General features: G+C 37.9%; 1 protein-coding gene across 2 annotated transcripts; it reads left to right on the forward strand.

Annotated features, from left to right (window-relative positions):
• The first annotated feature begins 999 nt into the window (after positions 1-999).
• Positions 1,000-8,809, forward strand: nek3 (NIMA related kinase 3). Of its 2 annotated transcripts, XM_055029039.1 has the most exons (14): positions 1,000-1,026; positions 1,176-1,306; positions 1,508-1,601; positions 2,764-2,861; positions 2,943-3,026; positions 3,199-3,266; positions 3,366-3,452; positions 4,769-4,823; positions 4,994-5,194; positions 5,385-5,499; positions 6,234-6,395; positions 6,475-6,597; positions 6,773-6,887; positions 8,379-8,809. In XM_055029039.1, the coding sequence occupies exons 2-14, from the start codon at positions 1,190-1,192 to the stop codon at positions 8,443-8,445; spliced, it is 1,386 nt and encodes a 461-aa protein (XP_054885014.1). In that variant the 5' UTR covers positions 1,000-1,026; positions 1,176-1,189; the 3' UTR covers positions 8,446-8,809. The 2 variants fall into 2 exon arrangements, with proteins under 2 accessions (XP_054885014.1, XP_054885015.1); XM_055029040.1 differs by having other exon boundaries at positions 1,002-1,306; positions 6,475-6,509.
• Positions 8,810-18,619: the final 9,810 nt, after the last annotated feature.

The following is an 18,619-nucleotide window of genomic DNA, read 5'->3' on the forward strand; positions in this document are numbered from 1 at the left end:
ACATAGATTCTGAAAGATTTGGGTTGCATTTGAGTTTCAAGAAGTTCAACTTTACCTGTTTGAGTCAGAGCTTGACCCTCGTGCATCTAACAATATTGGGGACTACTATTGCTAACTCAGCAGAAGCATGTAGTCTGTACTCATTCTGCAATAGTTTATCTGGACAGTTTCTTTTTTAACTGGAATTTTTCACAAACAACCAGGGAGAAATTATCTACTATTTGTTGTAACATTAACAAATGCCATGTTGATATAAAAGATAGATTGGTTCAAATAGATAGAACTACCACTCACTACCAAGGTCGGTAAACACGGTATGATCACTGAAACTTGACATTAATGGATTGAGGAAATGATTCATGGCCAGCTGCTTCTCCATTTCAGTTGTTACATTTATAAAGGGTCATGAAAAAGAAATGTTCTTGGTGGTTTAATAGTGGGGTAAATTTCTTTGGCACACTTTTCGTCCCTAAATGCCAGTTGCCATTCAGACACCACCTGAATGTTGTAAATCATATTATTAATGGCTGATCAAAATGGCTACATCAAGCAAGATGTCACAAAAAATGTCACAAAGCTTACACTATAGTAGACTAGTTCTTTGAACACAACGAGTGGGCAGCATTTAATTAAGTGGCCAGTGGCTCTATCTCTAGAGTGACATCGATCAAATTAACATGTCAGGTTAGTAGCATTGAAGTACTTAGAATATAATGATAAGGTATAACATTTCACTGTTCTTCAGTAAAAGTTAGCCTGAGCTGAGGAAAATACAGTATCAAGATGGCTCATGTAAAAAAAAATTAAAAAGTAAAGCAGATATGTCTTCACTGTAATTTAGTTTCATCAAATGTCACCATTGTAAATCCGAGTAATAACAGGACATACTTCCGTGCACTATTAGAAAATAAATATGGTGATCTGCCACCACCTAGTGGCCACACTGCGCAATTCAGTGGCGTCCTTCGCTACGTCATACAACAACAAGGAAGTAGCGACCAAACAATCAGCACCGTGGTTGCATGGGTAGATTTACTGTCACTGATTGATTTATCATTATGAAACTTTGACCTTGCATGAACAATAAGCATTAAAAAAAAGATTTTTAGTCTTTATTTTTAAATTTTTTGACCGTACAATGACTGGGTGTATGCCTGTTTTTTGTTGTTGTGTAGTTCGGTGAAGTATCATGGAGAAATACTCCCATGTTAGAGTGATCGGGGAAGGGTCATTTGGTCGGGCTGTGTTGGTGCTATGCAGAAACACTCAGGATAAATATGTACTTAAGGAAATACAGCTGCCAAAGGTGGGTACGAGCATACTCTTTTAAATGTAGCTTTGACCTTATTTTACAATAGAATAATTATTTTCAAAGGTTATATTAGTAAAAGAGTCAAATAGTTTTCATTTTTTATAAAGAAAGTGACAGATTAAAGTATGTTTTAAGCAAATGCAGGTTATTGCTTATTTACAGGAGATGGTCAATGTTTATTGTTGCATTTTACAGAACCAGTCCAAATTGCAAAGTTCAAGAAGGGAAGCTGTTCTACTGTCCAGAATGAAGCATCCCAATATTGTGGCTTTCAGGGAGGCATTTGAAGGTAATTTTAAACAGTACAGTTAAAATGATTTCCAGCATCTTAAAGTATATATTTTTTTATTTTATTGACTTTAATGTTTTTTATTCAAGTTGGATGCGTTATACCAACATGAAGTATTGGTTCTTCCTTGTATGAACCACTACAATGCAAGTAGAAAATGTGACAACATAAATTTTATGTCTGGACTTTAACTGAGCTGTCCTACTACAAACATGCTTTGTTTTAAACTCTTACACTGTAGCTCTGGCTGTATGTTGGAAGGTGACCATAGGCCAATGATTCTTAAGAAAATACATTAAAATCAATTAACCGCAACTTTAAGTGAGATTTGTCAACACTATCACTGAAAGAGTCACACTGTCAGTAAAAACTGATGGAGTTGACAAAACATCAAACTATTTATATGATGTTACTCTGAAGGAAGCCATTTTGTTGCTCATCAGGTCCATGAAATGTTTGCAATATAAAAATGACGTATTTGGTTCACAATATTTCAGCAAAATTTTGCAAATTGTCAGTCATGGCATTGACACATTATGGTTGTGACGAGCAACTTAGGAATAAAACAGAAGAACTGACGGTGTTGACGAAAACTTGAGACAAATTTCAATTGAGTTAGAAAATATATAAAAATGATTTTTAATTAAATTTATATTATCTTAGTATTCTTTTATTTGTTTTAAACTATTATAATGTATTGAGTTCTGCTCCAGGACAAGGGATTTTAAAGACACCATCCACCTACAACAAAGTTTAAAAATAAAAAATATTCAGCAAACTTACATTGCTGTCCTCACATAGCCCAGATTAGTTTAGTCAGATATTTGAAAAAAAAATTATTTTGTGTATATTTTATTCAAATTTTGTCCTTTATCCATAGGCCCTGTTTTGTCCATCTACTCAAGAATCACTGAGGCCACAGTCTCAGGTCTTTGGCAGCTTCTGAGAAACTGAAGAAAATGTATTCCATCTCTTTATTGAGCTGGGGTTATAAAAGTTTCTGGCCTCTGGTCCAGACCATAAAATATAAATAAAACAGATCAAAGTTTGTGGTCGAACAGGACAAAATGTAAAAAAGTTCAACCGTTGGGAATACGTTTTACTCCGAGCTGTGCAAATATCTTTGGATAAGATGAAAGGAAATGTGGCTGTGTGTTTCCAGGGGACGGCCTCTTGTGCATTGTTATGGAGTACTGCGGTGGAGGAGATCTGCTTCAGAGGATCCAGCAGCAGAAATCCTCTCAATTCACTGTTGAAAATGTAGGTCGATTTCCCTGAAGCTGTTTTTTGCTACTGATCTTATTTTTGTCCCCGTTCTAAAAAATTTCTTCCTCTTCCCAGATCTTGAAGTGGTTTGCTCAGATGTGTGCAGGTGCAAAACATATTCACGATAAAAGGGTTTTGCACAGAGATTTAAAGTCCAAGGTAGAGTAGCATCAAAGTATGGATTAATATATCGGTTGAAGTGAATTGCTCAACCGTAACAGAGAGGAGTGCATGATCACCCTCTTGTGCATAATGTCATTTTGCCACAGCTGAATGCTCTTATGTTTTGCCCCACGTTAAATCACCACTTTGGTCTCATTTCCTGTCGCAGAACATTTTCCTGACTGATGACGGTTCAGTCAAGCTTGGGGACTTCGGCTCTGCTTGTGTTCTGAACAGGTGCTCCAGGAAAACACATTTAGATCGCCTCTCCAGGCTGATTTCTCACTGCTGCTTTCGCTGCAATATTTAAAAAAAATGACTGTGAATTTCTTGCAGCTCAAAAGCTTATGCTCAAGCATATGTTGGGACGCCGTATTATGTGGCACCAGAAATCTGGGACAACAAGCCGTACAACAACAAGAGGTACGCTGCAGTTGTTATAAACCTAATTATAAATTCTTTAGTGATTAAAAATAATTAACAGACAAACCCAAAAAAAACTCTTATCTTTTTCGTTTGTCCTGTTGGCAGAAATAAAACCAGGCTTCAATAATTTTCTTTATTTCTCTAATAAAAGTTTGGATGTTTCTTTTCTCTATAGCCAGAGGAGGATGTTCATCTTTAAAAAAATATACATATATATAAAATTAAGTAACCACAGAGCACAGATTTCCTGTAGAACTTCATCCCCTTTCAGCAATAAGTTTTGCTGCTTAATAGGATTTGTGGAGGAGTTGTTTTCAGAAGACTCTCTAAGCCCACGGTGGGCTTGCCTTTACAGATTCCTGCCAGTTTTTAACGTGCTTTTGCATGCAGATCAAAACGTTGGCCTACATACAGATATCTGCACAAATTCTGCAGCGATTAAATCATATTATGCACCATGTCTGGAAATCCTTCAGTTATTCAGTTGCAGTTTTACAATTGAAAATATAATCATTCATTCCTATATATGATTTTCTTTTTAGAAACACCTGGGCGTTATGCTGGACGTAGGTGTGTTTTAGGAGGTTCAGAGGTCCAATGTGAAGTTTTGGTAGATGGAGAATTTGTTTCTTTCCTTGAATTGCTGGTAGTTCAGGGTTGGATTCTTTGAGTGTGGGTGTGTTGACTCAAAAAACCCAAAAATAACCTCCTATTAAACACTTTTACTGTGCAACTATTATTCATTTAATCCAAAAAGAAACCCATAAACAGATCAGTCCTCAATTGTATTAATGTTAAATCAACCAGGAAGGGTTGAGCTTTTTAAATATTGATGTTAAAAGTATTTTTTTAGCTGCAGATGCATCTTTTGCTACAAATAATCATACACCAAATGCTTTGTTGTTGTGTTTTTGCAATGACATTTTTATTTTCTTGTATAAAGACAAATCAAGTTATTTACTTATTTGCACTTTTTGAATGTTCAAATATTGTATAAAAATAAGCTTAAGTTAAATGAAAAATCTGCAGAATTTAATGTTCGGAACAATTAATTAGCTAATTCAATAAAGTCATTGGATTAGATATGTAATATGTAATTTTATCCCTGACAGTACAGGGCAGCTTAATGTTTCGCTAAGCTGTCAGGACAAGACATGTAAAAAAAACAAAGGAAAACAAGGTGGAGTTTTGAAGTGAGGCTTAGGCTCAGTTCCCAGCTGAACAGGAGTTATGTAACTCATGTGATCTTGCTTCTCTGTGCATGACGAATGTCTGGATTGAATGAATAACCACTTCTTTCTTTTTGTGTGCAGTGATGTATGGTCGCTGGGCTGCGTCCTCTACGAGCTCTGCACCCTGCGACACCCGGTACTCGTCCTCCCCTGTCCTGAGTTTAACCTCTGCTTAAATATGTATGAGTCACTGACTAAAATCAGCTAGATCAGCCTCATGTCAGCTGAGTTAAATTATCTGCTGTGTTTTTTTGGCTCGGCTGTGGTTTTGTCTTTCTGACCCTAACTCCCATTTTCTGTGTTCAGTTCCAGGCGTCCAGCTGGAAGAGTTTGATCCTAAAGGTGTGCCGTGGCGCGTACCCTCCGCTCCCCAACCACCTGCCTTACGAGCTGCACTACCTGATCAAGCACATGTTCAAGACTAATCCGAAAGACCGGCCGTCGGTGCACACAATCCTGACCTCTCACCGGATTTCCAGACTCCTGCGCTCTCATCTGCCCCCACAGGTGGAAACAAGACACACACTCTGGGTCCAAAGTGATTTTACTGCTTGTTCTCTGACAGGAATGTCAAAATCAGTTGAAACTCTTACTCATGTTCCTCATCTGTGGAATCTGATAAGCTCATGTTGGTTCAGATGGTGCTGCAGATTTTATTAAGCGTTGCACTGACTGCTCTGGTTTGAACCCTAAATAGGTTTCAGAAGTGGAGGAAGAAAAGAGGCGAACGGCTCGATGGAAGAAGGAAGAAGGGCAGAAAGTGGCCAATTTTCTGGGAGAGAAGAGTTTAATAAAAACATCAACAATTGAAGGTGGAAAGTTCAAAATGCTTGATTTTAACGTGTCTTAGGAAAGCATTCCTAATCCTGGAACACTTTCACTGTTTTTTAGGCTACTTCCACAAACTCAAGTGTATTTTATTGAGTTTCATGTCAACCATCAACATAAATCAGAGCAGAATTGTGAAGAGGAAGAAAAAGAATATGTGGAATTTGCTAGTCTGATGTAAAGTCACATTCCTTAAAATAGTGTTTGTAATATACAGTAATGTTATTAAATAATTTGTACAAATTTAAAATTAACAAAACATAAAAATGGTAGTGAGATTTAAATTATTGATTAAAAATAATTTGAATATTATTTAGAAGGGTGATATAATAACTGTTTGCACTTCACAATAATTTATTACTTTATTTTATATGTTCTATCACATGAATAACATTATTGCGATAAACGTTAATATTGATGTGGGACTGCTTTTAAGTTATATGTTTTGATAATAGCATAATAATGCAAGTTCATGCTCTCAAACACCAATGAACCTTCATTTTGCAAAACTCTTGGAACTGTAGTATATTTCAAATATCTAAAATCAAGCAACCACCAAAAGCAATAAAAGGACGATAAAAACCACAGAAACTATGAATAAAATGGATTATGGGGTCTCCAAACAAAGTTGCCCATAAAAAAATATTAATTAACTTATTGAGCTCATTTTACTTTATAATGCAATTAATTGATTAATCTCTTACTGCGACGGGCTTAGGTGAAGATTTACCTAAAAGCTGCTGTGAGAGTTCAGAACCAGGCTGTAGGAAGGAGTGGACGGCTGAGTCACCAAGTGCTGTGCTGCAGATGTTGGCCAACGCCAGCCTGGTTTCATCAGACAGCATGGCTGCGGCTTGCCAGACCGGCTCTACCCATGAAAGTACGATAGCAGCGGAATTTAATTTCCTGAACTGTTCGCAAGAAAACTAGATTCCCGTGTTCCTTCCTTGTTGTTCCAGGTGACTCGGAGGCCAGCAGGCAGAGAAAGCAATGGGTGCGGGAACCTCCTGAGCAGCTTCTGGGCCTGCTGGAGAAGGCTCAGCTGAACAAAGCTTTCAGCACCTTTTTGGTTCACAGAGGAGGTCAAGAGCAGGCTTTAAACATCTTTTTTTGCCCTAAACATCCTCAGTGAAACATTTAAATCAGGGGTGCCCAAAGTCGGTCCTCAAGGGCCGGCATCCTGCACATTTTAGTTCTCTCCCTCTCTTCCAGGTGGTGTAAAAGGTTTTTCTTTGATGCAGTTTTTTCTGTTTCCAGATGACAACCCACTGGTTGGGCCTCTCTCCCGGCATCAGGGTGATGACACTGATGGGCCCGAGCTAGAAGTAGTGGACGAGTGCAGACTGCAGCCTCGCTCTGATGATGAAGACACGTAAGAGCATTTGCTTTTTTTCACACATTTTATGTTATAGTTATTCTGACGTTCTTGTCATGTAGGGTCAATAAGAATTAGAATTCAACTTTAATGTCATTGCATAATGTCACACGTACAAAGCGACGAAATGCAGTTTGCATCCATCCAAGTGCTTAACAAGAAAACAAAAATATATTAAAAAATGTACATTGAAGTTTTTCATTCTTTAAAAAATATGCTAAAAAAATAAGTGTCACGAATTAGTCATAAGTTTAGAAGGAAAAACAGTATTTGTGTCAATTTGACAGATAAAATCACAATAAGATACACAGAGGCTGTAAGATGAGCAAATGTGACAAGTTTAAATGCTTGTCAATATTTTTTAAAGCACTCCATGTTGCTTTTTGTGCCACTTTAGAAAGTTAATGTACAATGGAAACCAAGAGGTTTCACAAAATGTTCTTGTAGAGAGAACAATCTCAAAGATAAACAGTGAATAAGAAGCAGCTCAGTTAGGGATGTTCTTTCTTCTCGAATAGCTTTGGCAAATCTCCAAAATCAGCCCAAATAATTTAACATTGGTCCATAATATTTATAAGCAAGGTAATGCTGCATTCCAGTTAGCTGGGAAGTCTGAGCTGTGTTTGACGTCAAACCTGAGGTTCCAGTTAAGAAGTCTGAATTTCAACATGGCAACGCCCAGAAACATTGTTTGCAATAGCTCTAATAAGCATCATTTTAAGCTTTACTTTCCATAGCAAACACCTCCTTTAATCTGTTCAGTGTAAATGTAACATTAATTTTTGACGCACTTACATATGTGTCTTGTAAATTCAACATGTTTCCACCACATTTGACTACTGTTAATATGAGAAGCAGCCACCCTGAAATGCAAAGTTGACTTGGGGTGGTCAAAGTTTCTGAATGGGAAATCCGACTTGAAAGGGCATTCCAGTTGATTTTTCTGAATTTCCCAGTTCTGACTGGAACACAGCATAAGCCTGTGGAAAGCAACCAATTTAATTAAACTTTGCTGACTATAACAAGAGATTATGCAAATGTCCTATTAATGGCTTCAAAAGAGTGTGATTAAAATGAAACTTAATATTAGTGGTAGTATCTTCTGCACACAATTCTGGTTTTTGAATTTCAAGTTGTTTGTTGTATGATCATTCTACCCTGAAACAAAAGCCGAAAATATCCTTAAATACCCAAGTATCACATCTAAAGTCCAATAATGAAGCTTCAAATGGCCGTAAATACAAAGGAATGCCCAAACTGTGAACATTTCCTGTAAATTTCAATGGATCTGTTGGACTTTTCGTATATTTCTGAGCCAGCCTGTGTAAAAATAAACAGTGCAGACGCTGAATATTGATGTGGACAGAGTAAGCTTTCTGAGTACCTGCAGAATGCCTGGAATGTGTTAGCTTTGTATCGTTTCTATAAAACAGTTCTCCTATGAAAACATTGTTAAAATTCATTGTATTGTGTATTCTGTCCACACAGGGACTTTGAGGAAGAATCTCCCTGTGACTGGGTGGCTGAAGTTGAGAAAATATTTTCAGAACACTAAAGCCTCGTTCCTTCAGACCTCAAACAGAAAACACTAACTTTTCAAACGTGCCAAACTTTCTTTCTTTTTTTTTTTTTCTACAACGTTAGTTTGGGAAAATAATTGTGTCTTTAAATGTTTGTTTTCTGTGAGGTGTGTGTGTGTTTTTTTTAACCGAGTGGAACATCTGCTCCGGACTTTTTGGGACGTCGGTGATAAGATTCCCTGAAGACTGAAGGCTGTCTCAGAGGCAGCTCCTTGGGAAGTCAGGAAATATTAAGACCCACAGAAGCCCATTTCCTCTGATATCAAAAGTAGACTAAACATGTCTTGTGTATAATATTATTTGACTTTCATGCTCTTGAATTATACCTAACATTGTACACATCTGGCTCTTTTGTCTGTTGCTTTGTTTTATTTATGTTGTAGTAGACGGGCTTTGTTCTTTCTTCATTAAATGTTGATCTCACACCACTAGGTGGTGTTAAAGCTGCTGCCTGGACTTGGATCAAATCGGAAGTTATAAGGAATATCTTAAGTTGAATTAAATATGATGTTTATTCTTGTTACAAGGGAGATTAAGGAAGAGGCGTCCCAGTGTAAAATGAGTCTAGTTTTTCAATTTAAAAGCTTGACATTGTGGAAGAAAAGAGAACAATAGAAAAACCACAAGTTTGGCAACAAACAAAGCCAAGCCCAAGCCTCGCCCAAGACGTTTTGGGCTCACCAGGATATAGACTAAACTATGAAGAGGCTGATTCACCAACAGTCACTCCAGAGATGAATTATCCTGGTTACCAAAGTTTATCCGGAGAAGGAAACCTCCTCCTCCATGACAGGAGTTTCCTCGCCATGAGCTTTTCAGCCTGCCTGGGAATTTTTTTTATTTTTTATTTTTTCAAATAAGGAAGCTCAGTGATGCAGCTCTGCGCTTATCTTGAACTCACAAAAAAATCCACATCCAGAGTTTACAGTCCACCCCTCTCCCTGCTTTTTGAACTTTTTTTTTTTTTCGCGTCCCCCTCGAAACTCCTCAAAGAATGCTTGTGTTCAGTGAAGATACAGATAAAGTGGAGCTGCAAAGTTGGCTTATAGTGCCACCAAGTTCTGTGTCCTGCAGATAGGAGGGTCTCCCCTCAGTGGTCGAGATGAATTTTAACTGTGTCCTCACAACTCACCATATGACATGAATAACTTTCCTCTTTGTGGTCTCAGACCTTCAGTCATTTTCTAGTAGGAAATGAAAAAAGTAGCTCTCAAAAGATAATAAAACATTGTAAAAGCTGTATAAATTTGGGAAGTGAATATCCTTTATCTGTTTTATTTATAATGTAATGAAAAATGACAAGTCAAATATTATTTATGCCCTTCTCAGAGGTCAGTGGTAAAGATGCTAATGGCATTTCTGCATTCAAACAGTAGTTATATAGTTGATTTTTTTTGTTTGTTGTGTTGTAAGGCCTTGTTGCCATTACCATAATCTTTAGCTCCCTGCAAGGCAGGACTCTGACTTCCAGTAATGAGAAACATCTTGGTAGGAAAATCCCACGTTGAGAAATAATTGTCTCAGTCAAAATCATATTGGCTGGGGATAACATTGGTTCATCATAAGTCGGAAAATGCATAAAATAAGTAGCTGCTCTGTCTAAAACCGAACCACAGGGAAGGCTCAAAGAGGAACCATTTCACCTCCAGATTCTAGTAGACCTACATAGGGTTTTAGTTTTGCAATGGCAGCAGAGGAAGTGAATGAAGCCATTGAGCAATTCAAGCTGGAGCAAAATAAATGCTTAATACTTTTTTCTTGATTTCTACAATTTAGGTACTTGAAAAAACTTGTAATATACTAAGCAGTTTGTGTAGATCAGAGGAACAAAGCTTTTGTAGCTTGCTAATATTTATGTTTTTCTCCTCCTCTTTTGACTTTGTCTGAGCCTAAAAAAGTACTGAAAGCTTGTAAAAAAATTTCTCGACAAAATGTGGAGCGAAAAGGCTTCCTCTTGCAGGAAGGATGTTGAGTTATGTCTGGCGTATGTCATAAATGAGCCAAAGAAAGCCCTGTCTGGGGATGAAATCCATCTGTTTATCACTTAACACTCCTACTCTCTCAACAAGTGGGACTTTGGAAACAAAAGAGGAAGCACAACTTTTAATTTAAGCATGTCTGATTATTATTATAACTAATACTGTGTTTAGAGCAGAAGAGGCCTGCTTCAAACTGCAGCTGTGTTTGCTGACAAAAGCGAGCAAAAACACTACAATGCCTCAGCGATGTTTCATGAAGTGAATCTGTTTACATGAGAGAAATCTGTAAACCTGAACCACACACTGTGGTGTCGCATTTCCTTCTCAGTCTTTGTTGCTCTGAAAAGTTTTCCATCTTGTGTTTTGGCGTGGACACTTGTGTCATGGTGAAATTGTATTTTACTTGGGCGCTTAATCTTATTCTTTTCCTGCTAGTTCTGGTGACCTGATAGCAGACAATCAAGAAACATCCTCTCTTATCAAACGATGCACTTAAGAACCCCTCATTTTGTCTATCTAGCTCGGCTGCGCACGTCGCCTTCTCAGTTGCTGTCATTACTCTTGATGAAATGTTGGTGCTGGCTATCGGCAGCAATCTCAATTCCCCTTTTGTGTCTGTTTTTGCTCCTGCTTTCGATTGTCCCGAGTTTCACTCAGGAAGAGCTCTACAGATGCAAGATGACCCAATGATCTCTGTCTGGCTACTGATGCTTGGAAAGCCGTTTTTCAATCAAAACGCTTCGTTGCCTCTGCAACCCTTTTGTTTTAGTTTGCTTGGACGCGACATGTGGATCTATTTTTATGCTGTATTTGCATTTTCGATTAATACTTAAGGCTTTACTGGAAACTTGCTGACAGTGAGAACCTTGAACATGAATCATGCGTTAAGAAGAAGGGCTGTCTATTCTTGATGGGGAGCAGCTCTTCCTGTTAATAACAAAGCACTTTGGCGCTGCTTGGGAGTCTCTTTGCAACTATAAATACGAGAGCTGTCTTTGTTATGATTATTTCTAGCGCGTTGCAGCGACCCTCCATTGTGTGCTCGCCACTGTTTTGATGCTCTGTGTCACACAATAGAAATTGGCGTTACCAAGAGGGTTTTGGTGTGGTCGAACAATTTACTAGTGGCTAAAAGATTATGAACAGTTAAATTTGGATATGGGTGATTATATGAAATGGGATGCAGTTAGACTTGTTTAAAACTCGATTATTTTTAGAGCAAAACTTTGTATGAGCTGTGCGACTTTTAATTCTGCTGCCATGTCCTCATGTAGACAATTATAGAACCACAATGCACAATAACCAGGGATGGCTGGTGTAAGTGAATAAGGCTGAGCCCTCCCTGACATTTACAATACAGTTGTTAAAATAAATATGGAAAGCTGTTAAAGACATACCACAAAAGATCTGCAGCTGGAATTAGAGCGAAGATTGTTTCGACAAAGTGTTGATTTAGGGAGGCTGAATAAAGAGGCATATATATGACCATTTCTGAAAACCATGCTTCATTTACCTTTAACTTCCTACAGCTATGTGTCAGTTTGTCACATTATATCCCAATAAAATACATTAACATTTAAGGTTGAAATTGAGAGAAAAATCAAGAAAGCCACTTTATTTTTGGACATTTACTTGTTCTGAGTCATACGTTTTATTACAGGTACAGTACATTTAACGAGAAGGAACCTGCCAATTAGCCTCAGAACAAAATGGAGAATGAACACAGCTGAGAAAATAAGGGATTTAAAAAAATACAGACTCATTTAATTCAAAAGCATGTTTATTTTTGTAGCGCAGGGATGCAGAAGCAAACATACTCAACTGGTAATCTTCTGCAAGCCTCTCCAGGATGTCCTTAATGGACACACCTTAACAGGTACAGCAACAGCAAACAACAACCGGCAGGCAAAGACGGCAGTAAATTAGAATATTACTGAAAAGTTAAATTTATTCCCGTAACTCACAATGTGAAACAATACAAGTTGTTGTTTTTAAAATGTACTTTGAATCTAATATACATGCTTTATTGGAATGTTTTTATATGACTGCACATCACCCAGAGAAGCAAAGTCAACAGAGACTCGACAGGGTTTAACTGTGAAAACTAAGTGTAGAGAAAAATCCCAACCCTTAACTTGCAATGAAGCATTTTGTTGATGGCTTTTAAATTATTTAGTAATTTTATCTTAATGCCTCATTGCCCACAAATCTTTAAATTGGCTGAGCTATTGATGTGGGACAACAAATGTAATCCTCCTTTCCTCTACATATGTAGTGAAAATTACATTCTCTATATGAAAGTTATTTTTCTGTGATACAGTACTAATTCTGGCAATGAAATCGACCTGCAGCATAATGCTGCCACCACCATGCTTGACAGTTGGAATTTTTGAAAGCCTCACCTTGACTCCTCCAACCATATATGTTCTAATTATTGTGAAAAAGCTGAAATTTTTGCCTTATCCATTAGCAGAAAACATTTGGAATCTCCAGCTGCAAATTTCTGTCAAGCTTGAAAGCATACATTTTGGAGTGTGAATTCCTGTCTTCCTCTGTTTTCAGTGTTGACACTGACACTTGTACCTTGACAACTGCTGGATTGCTCAAACAGCACAGACACTGGAAACCCTGTTGAATCAGCACGCTTTCTGATTGGCTGCCTGTCGCATTGGACAGCCTGAGTTCTGGCTCCCAGTCAGGGAAAACCCCATACGCTGAGATAAAAGGGCCAAGACGATCCAATATGTTAAATATGCTGGATGGTCCCCACGTTCTGCGTAACCCGCCACACAGGCAGGATGATCGCTCCGCGGTGATAAAAAGGCTGGGGACCACTGCTGTAGGGTAAAGCTCTCTAATATAGCTGACATCACTGTACATGTTTTTGTTTTTTATTTTTCCATCTCGTCAGTGCTTTGCTCAGTCGTAAAGCAGCTTCCTGTGTATTTTTTTATTTATTTATTTATTTATTTATTTTCAGGAAAAAAACAATTGGCCAGAGCAGGGTTATTTAAATTCCAGTGAGTAATGCGGCTTCTAATTTAGTTTTCCTTCCAGACCCACAGCTTAACCGCTGAGGCACCACAAAATGAATTTAATGAGTCAGTGTGTTGTGACAACAGAACTGCTGATACAAGCCAGGCTGCTGCATTAAACCAGACAACAAGCAAGGATCAGTGTGTGGTCACTAGTAAACAAGTGTATTAGCCCTGCCAGTTCCTCTGCTCATTTCACTGTAACGCTATTTAACTGGTTCCAAGACAAATAAAAACAAATTTTAGACAGCGGTATAATACTGTTCCTGATTCCTTCTCACACAAAGGTGATATTATTAAAACTTGTAGTCTAGAAGCAAATACTGTCCCTCATGATCCTTTCTCATTCAGCCATGGTGTAACTACAAAGCTGATTGAGTGTTTGTTGAGCCAAAACAAAATGGTGTCTAATTTTGACATGGTAGGAAAAAAACAAAAACAAACTCTTTTTAAAAAGCTTTTCAGTTTCTTTTACAAAATATATTTGACTGACATATGGCTGAAATTGACAAATTGAATATTAAAATGACAAATTGAATATTAAAATAATCAACAACTAATTTAGTAATGAATTAATTGTCAACTGTGGCATACATTTTTGCTGAATATAGAAAATGGTGGTAACAGGATCGTGCTGTGGGGATGCTCTCCTTTAGATTTGACAGGAAAGCTGGTCAGACAATGGGAAGATCAATGGCAATAAATACATGGGAATCCTTGAAAGAAAAATCTGCAAGAAGCTCCACAAAACTTGAGAATGGTACAAAGATTTATCTTCAAGCATGACAAAAACTCTTAAACATGTAGCTCAAAATATATCCATTTGTTAGAACGGCCTGGTCAAAGCCCAGACTAGATATTAGTAATAGTTCTAGAAACTTTCTGTTAAAATTGTTTTCCCCATTTAGTATGACTAAACTCAAATTGTTATGTAAAAAAAGAAAGGCAGGAAAATTAAGTCGTGCAACATTTCACAGTATTTTACTTGGGGGTTGTTGAAAATAAATAATTTTGTGTTTTCCTTTTATCTCTTTTAGCAAAGCGAAAGCTAAAGGAAATGGCATCATAATTATCCTCTACTTTGTGTTAGCCTCACCTAAAATGTTAGGAAACACCTTCTAAGCTAAGGGCAGAGGGTATGACACACTGGGAAATGCCACCTTTAGGGAGTAGCTGAGACAGAGGCTAACAAAGGAGGTTTCCAATTCTTGCTTGTTCCCATTTTGGACCAGCTGTATTTTGGTATAAATAAATGCAATTTATGAATTCAACTCACTGGCTCTGCTTCAACCTTATACATCAAGGGCTTGATGGATACATTCTCCACAGGGTAACAGAATAAAAGAGGCGAATAAAATGATATATTGGTTCTTCATCATAATTATCCTCTGCTTTGTGTTAGCCTCACCTAAAATCCGTATCAACAATGGTGTTTGTGATTTTGATATTGAAATACAAGCCTAAACACAAGGCAGTATGCACATCTTTTCAAGGCACAGTGTGTGCTCGAAAGAGCAGACAAGAACTGAAGAAAAATGTTATCTACTTTGTTTTGGCACACTTTTAATCACATATTTTTCATATTTTCACTGTGGACAGCTGGATATAAAACAGGCCCCAGTCTCTGAAACATAAAGTCCTCAAGAACAACTTTATAAACTAGGCAGGAGGTTCAAACCTCTCCCCTAATGTGATATCCATGTAAAATACCCGTACAGGATGTCCATTATGTATTTTTGTGACACTCTGATTTCAGGCTCTGGCTCTGCTTGAATTCTTTTGGCTTTATCTGTCTGTTCCATGGGGGCTAATTGTGGGGTTTGTTTTGGAGCGGTGCTGATAACCTCAGGGCTATCGATGAGCTGTGTCCTTCCCACCCTGAGGCCAGAATGTTAGGGGGTTGCCTTTCCAGGATCCTGGTTCAAAAGGACATGGAAGCTTGAGGCAGTCATTTATTGGGCACCCCTTCCCCTCTTCAACAGGAACTTACAGTGCTAAATGACATGATCATATCTCTAAAAAGAGTTTGATTCTCTGGAAAATGTCGGCTGAGAATTGTGTTATCAACTTTTTTTGTGGCACCATGTAGGAGGTTTGAGTCTGCCAGGGAAGAGAGGGAAAGTGTTGAGAGCTCTTACAAGACTCTGTGGACATTCCTAATGGAGGACAGGCTGACCCAAAGGCTTTTATGGCTGTGCTGTGGAGGGTGTCTTCGGTATTTTCTTAAGTGTGTGCTGTAGGATTAAAAGGGTTTCTAGGAGAAACTGCTCTAAAACAAGAAGGTTGAACTTTAATTATATTGTCCTGTCCAGAGGTTTCATAACAAACTTGACTTTTTCTGCATTATTGGATCTTCTTTGCAGATCTTCTTATAGTATACTGAGGTGGACAGGCTAGAACTTTAATGATTTTCTTACAGACAAGTAGCATCTTTGCTGTCCCTCTTGATACCAGACCAACAGTGAAGCTTCTGCAAACACAGTTTTTTTTAGTCACTTGGGGCTTCCTTTTCTTAAGATCACTTCTAAAGTGAAAGCTAAATGTGTTCATCTTATGATTGAGATGATTGAGAGTCATCTCAGTCAGACAATACTGGCACTTACTACACTTTGTTTACAGTAGTTAAACATCCTTATTGTCTGATGGGACTAAAATAATGCAAAAATACTTTTTGGTATGCTAATGATAGTTTTCAATGCAAATTGGAACCATAAAAACTCAACTGGCAAAGTTAGGGAAAACCTAAATTTCTTAGTCTCGAAACTTTCACTTTACACTGAAATAAATTATATATGTAGCTATGAATGTGCCAATTTTAAAAAGCCAACATAAAAAGTTTATAGTTTAATTTTACACTATTATTTCTGTTTTTAGAAGAGTAAAAAAATGAGAACTGAATGTGATTTTAATGTGGCTATTTTCTTGGGGTGCTATAGTCCTGTGGAACTAAAAACCTCTCATTTCTCTTGTGAAATGTCAGTTTCACTTGGGGTCTATTCTGTCTGATTAAGCTACTGGAAAGGATTAGTGTCTTCAAATCGACTGCTCAACCTCACTCTAAACCCTCTGAAGGAGGAGTTCACAGCATCAAAAAGCCTAACTTGTATCATCAAGTTGAACACACCCAGTTCTATTTTTTATGCTTCTTTAAAAGCCTCTGTGAAACCATGCTGAGTCAGACGCAAATAGTTGTTGCCTTGAGAAAAAGATTAGATGTACTATTATACAGTGTGTTACACAGAGGCAGTATATTGATGGTATAAAAAAAATCAGTAGTTTGTGATATTATGCTAATGCAACAGTTTCTAGATTTAAGATCACTTCTAAAGTGAAAGCTAAATGTGTTGAAAAGAACAACCTCCAGCCCTGCAGGTTCCCACAGGGGTTGGCATTAGGTCCACTGCAATTTTCTCTGTACTTGACCATTAAAAGCAGCCTTAAAAACATTTTTTTTAGTCACTTGGGGCTTCCTTTCCTTTCTTTTTTGATGCTGTACTGCTGTGTGAGCCTGATGCAGTACTCTTGTTTCTGGCACAGCTTGAGTTGAACAGTCGATGGGTGTGGTGTGTCCTACGCACGCACAGGTTTGGTGATGTGGTGATGATTTTGGGGGTGGGAGTGGCCATGACCCCGGGTTTGCTGTTGTTTCAGCAGGATGAGGAGTTTCTGGTTGGTGGTCTGAGGTTCTGAGGTCAACTGTGGTCTTCAGGGACTGGGGTATGTTTAGTTGTAGACAACTTCCTTTTAGGTCCTCAGGGGCAATTTCACGAGAGAGAATGGCGCAATTTCACTAATTTGGCATGAGTATTTATGCGTAATGCAATCTGAATTTCATGAAGTCAAACAGGTGTGGCATTTCATATGCCCTGCATTAAATGCCAAAACAAGACATGTGAAAAAATAAAGATATAACCCAAAGGGGTTTTTATGAGTGTGTGTGTGTGCACCAATATAAATATCTCTCAGCTTTACTAACTATATTGACTTAAATTTACTGATGTCATAATATCAGTAAACCTCAAAAAAGTCAATTTTACATAATATCTCCTCCCCCGTTTTAGTCAACAAACCTGTTGCTAATACGAGAGCATTGTGGAAGTGAAGAAATCATTCAGGAATATTTAGAGTGCAGAGACAATCCTAAATGTTTATGTAATCTAATCTGGCTGTGCCAACTATGAAAACGCTGTGTTCTACAGTGTGTGTCAGAATGTGGTCATTTTCAAATGCCTCGATAGTTTTGCAGATCGCTGTGTGAGAACTGCTTCTTCCCATTCCCGTTAATGTCCCTTGTCGTGTTGAGATTTGCAGTTTTTCAGTTTAATGTGTAACTGGGTCTGCATCATGTTGTCATCTCCACTGTCTTGATACATGCCGTTTGATAGTGAAGCAATCAGTATTTTTCCTCTTGTGTTTCAAATCAAAACACTCGGTTGCTCAAATGGAGCAAGCCAGTTTGTAAATCATCTTTTGTCAGTTATATGAAACAGGAACTTCCTGACTCATCAGGATTCTTAGCTGAAGGTGAAGACTCTTCAGGTTAATTAAGACAGAAACATTGAGGCATTGTTTCCTGGGTGTCATGCTGAGCTACATGTGGGGCCTCTCAAATAAATCTACTGAAAACTTTGGACAAAATACATCTATTTTCATAAACAACATGTTCACCCAAATTAGGGAGTGTTTTATAAACATGCCAGACATAGTGCCTGTTTCATTCCTTTTAAGAAACAAAGAGCGAAACTGGTCACATAACTGCTCCAGAGGATTGATTAGAGATGTTTATGGCAGAGACGATGGGGAGTTAAACCAATTAAACAAGTTCCTTGCGACTGTACTGCCTCATTATTTGGCAAAACCATCTCGTCTCATTCTATCCAGCTTGTTAATGGTTGCTGCATCTGGTTTTACACTGAGCCAGGATGTTGTTGTGTCAGCACAGCAAGATTTTCCTTTTCTGATTATTAACCACATCCTGATAGCTGGAGGCAGATTTTGTGGTTTTATTGCATTATCTTTGCCAGGAAAACAAGCCTTGTATTGAATAATAGGCCCCCCGCCATCCCAACAACACAACAGAATGTGACTAACTGCTATAAAAGCAGACGCTTTCGACAAAAATGATGGAGCAGAAG

Source organism: Poeciliopsis prolifica, unplaced genomic scaffold (genome assembly GCF_027474105.1).
Source record: "Poeciliopsis prolifica strain line A6 unplaced genomic scaffold, Auburn_PproV2 SCAFFOLD004, whole genome shotgun sequence".
NCBI lineage: Eukaryota > Metazoa > Chordata > Actinopteri > Cyprinodontiformes > Poeciliidae > Poeciliopsis > Poeciliopsis prolifica.

What these genes read in the sequence shown, in the direction of transcription:
- nek3 (XM_055029039.1), top strand. Translation starts at nt 1,190, where the DNA reads ATGGAGAAATACTCCCATGTTAGAGTGATCGGGGAAGGGTCATTTGGT. An exon ending in GCTCTCATCTGCCCCCACAG is followed by an intron (nt 5,195 to 5,384) that starts GTGGAAACAAGA and finishes AACCCTAAATAG; the next exon opens with GTTTCAGAAGTGGAGGAAGA. An exon ending in CGCTCTGATGATGAAGACAC is followed by an intron (nt 6,888 to 8,378) that starts GTAAGAGCATTT and finishes CTGTCCACACAG; the next exon opens with GGACTTTGAGGAAGAATCTC.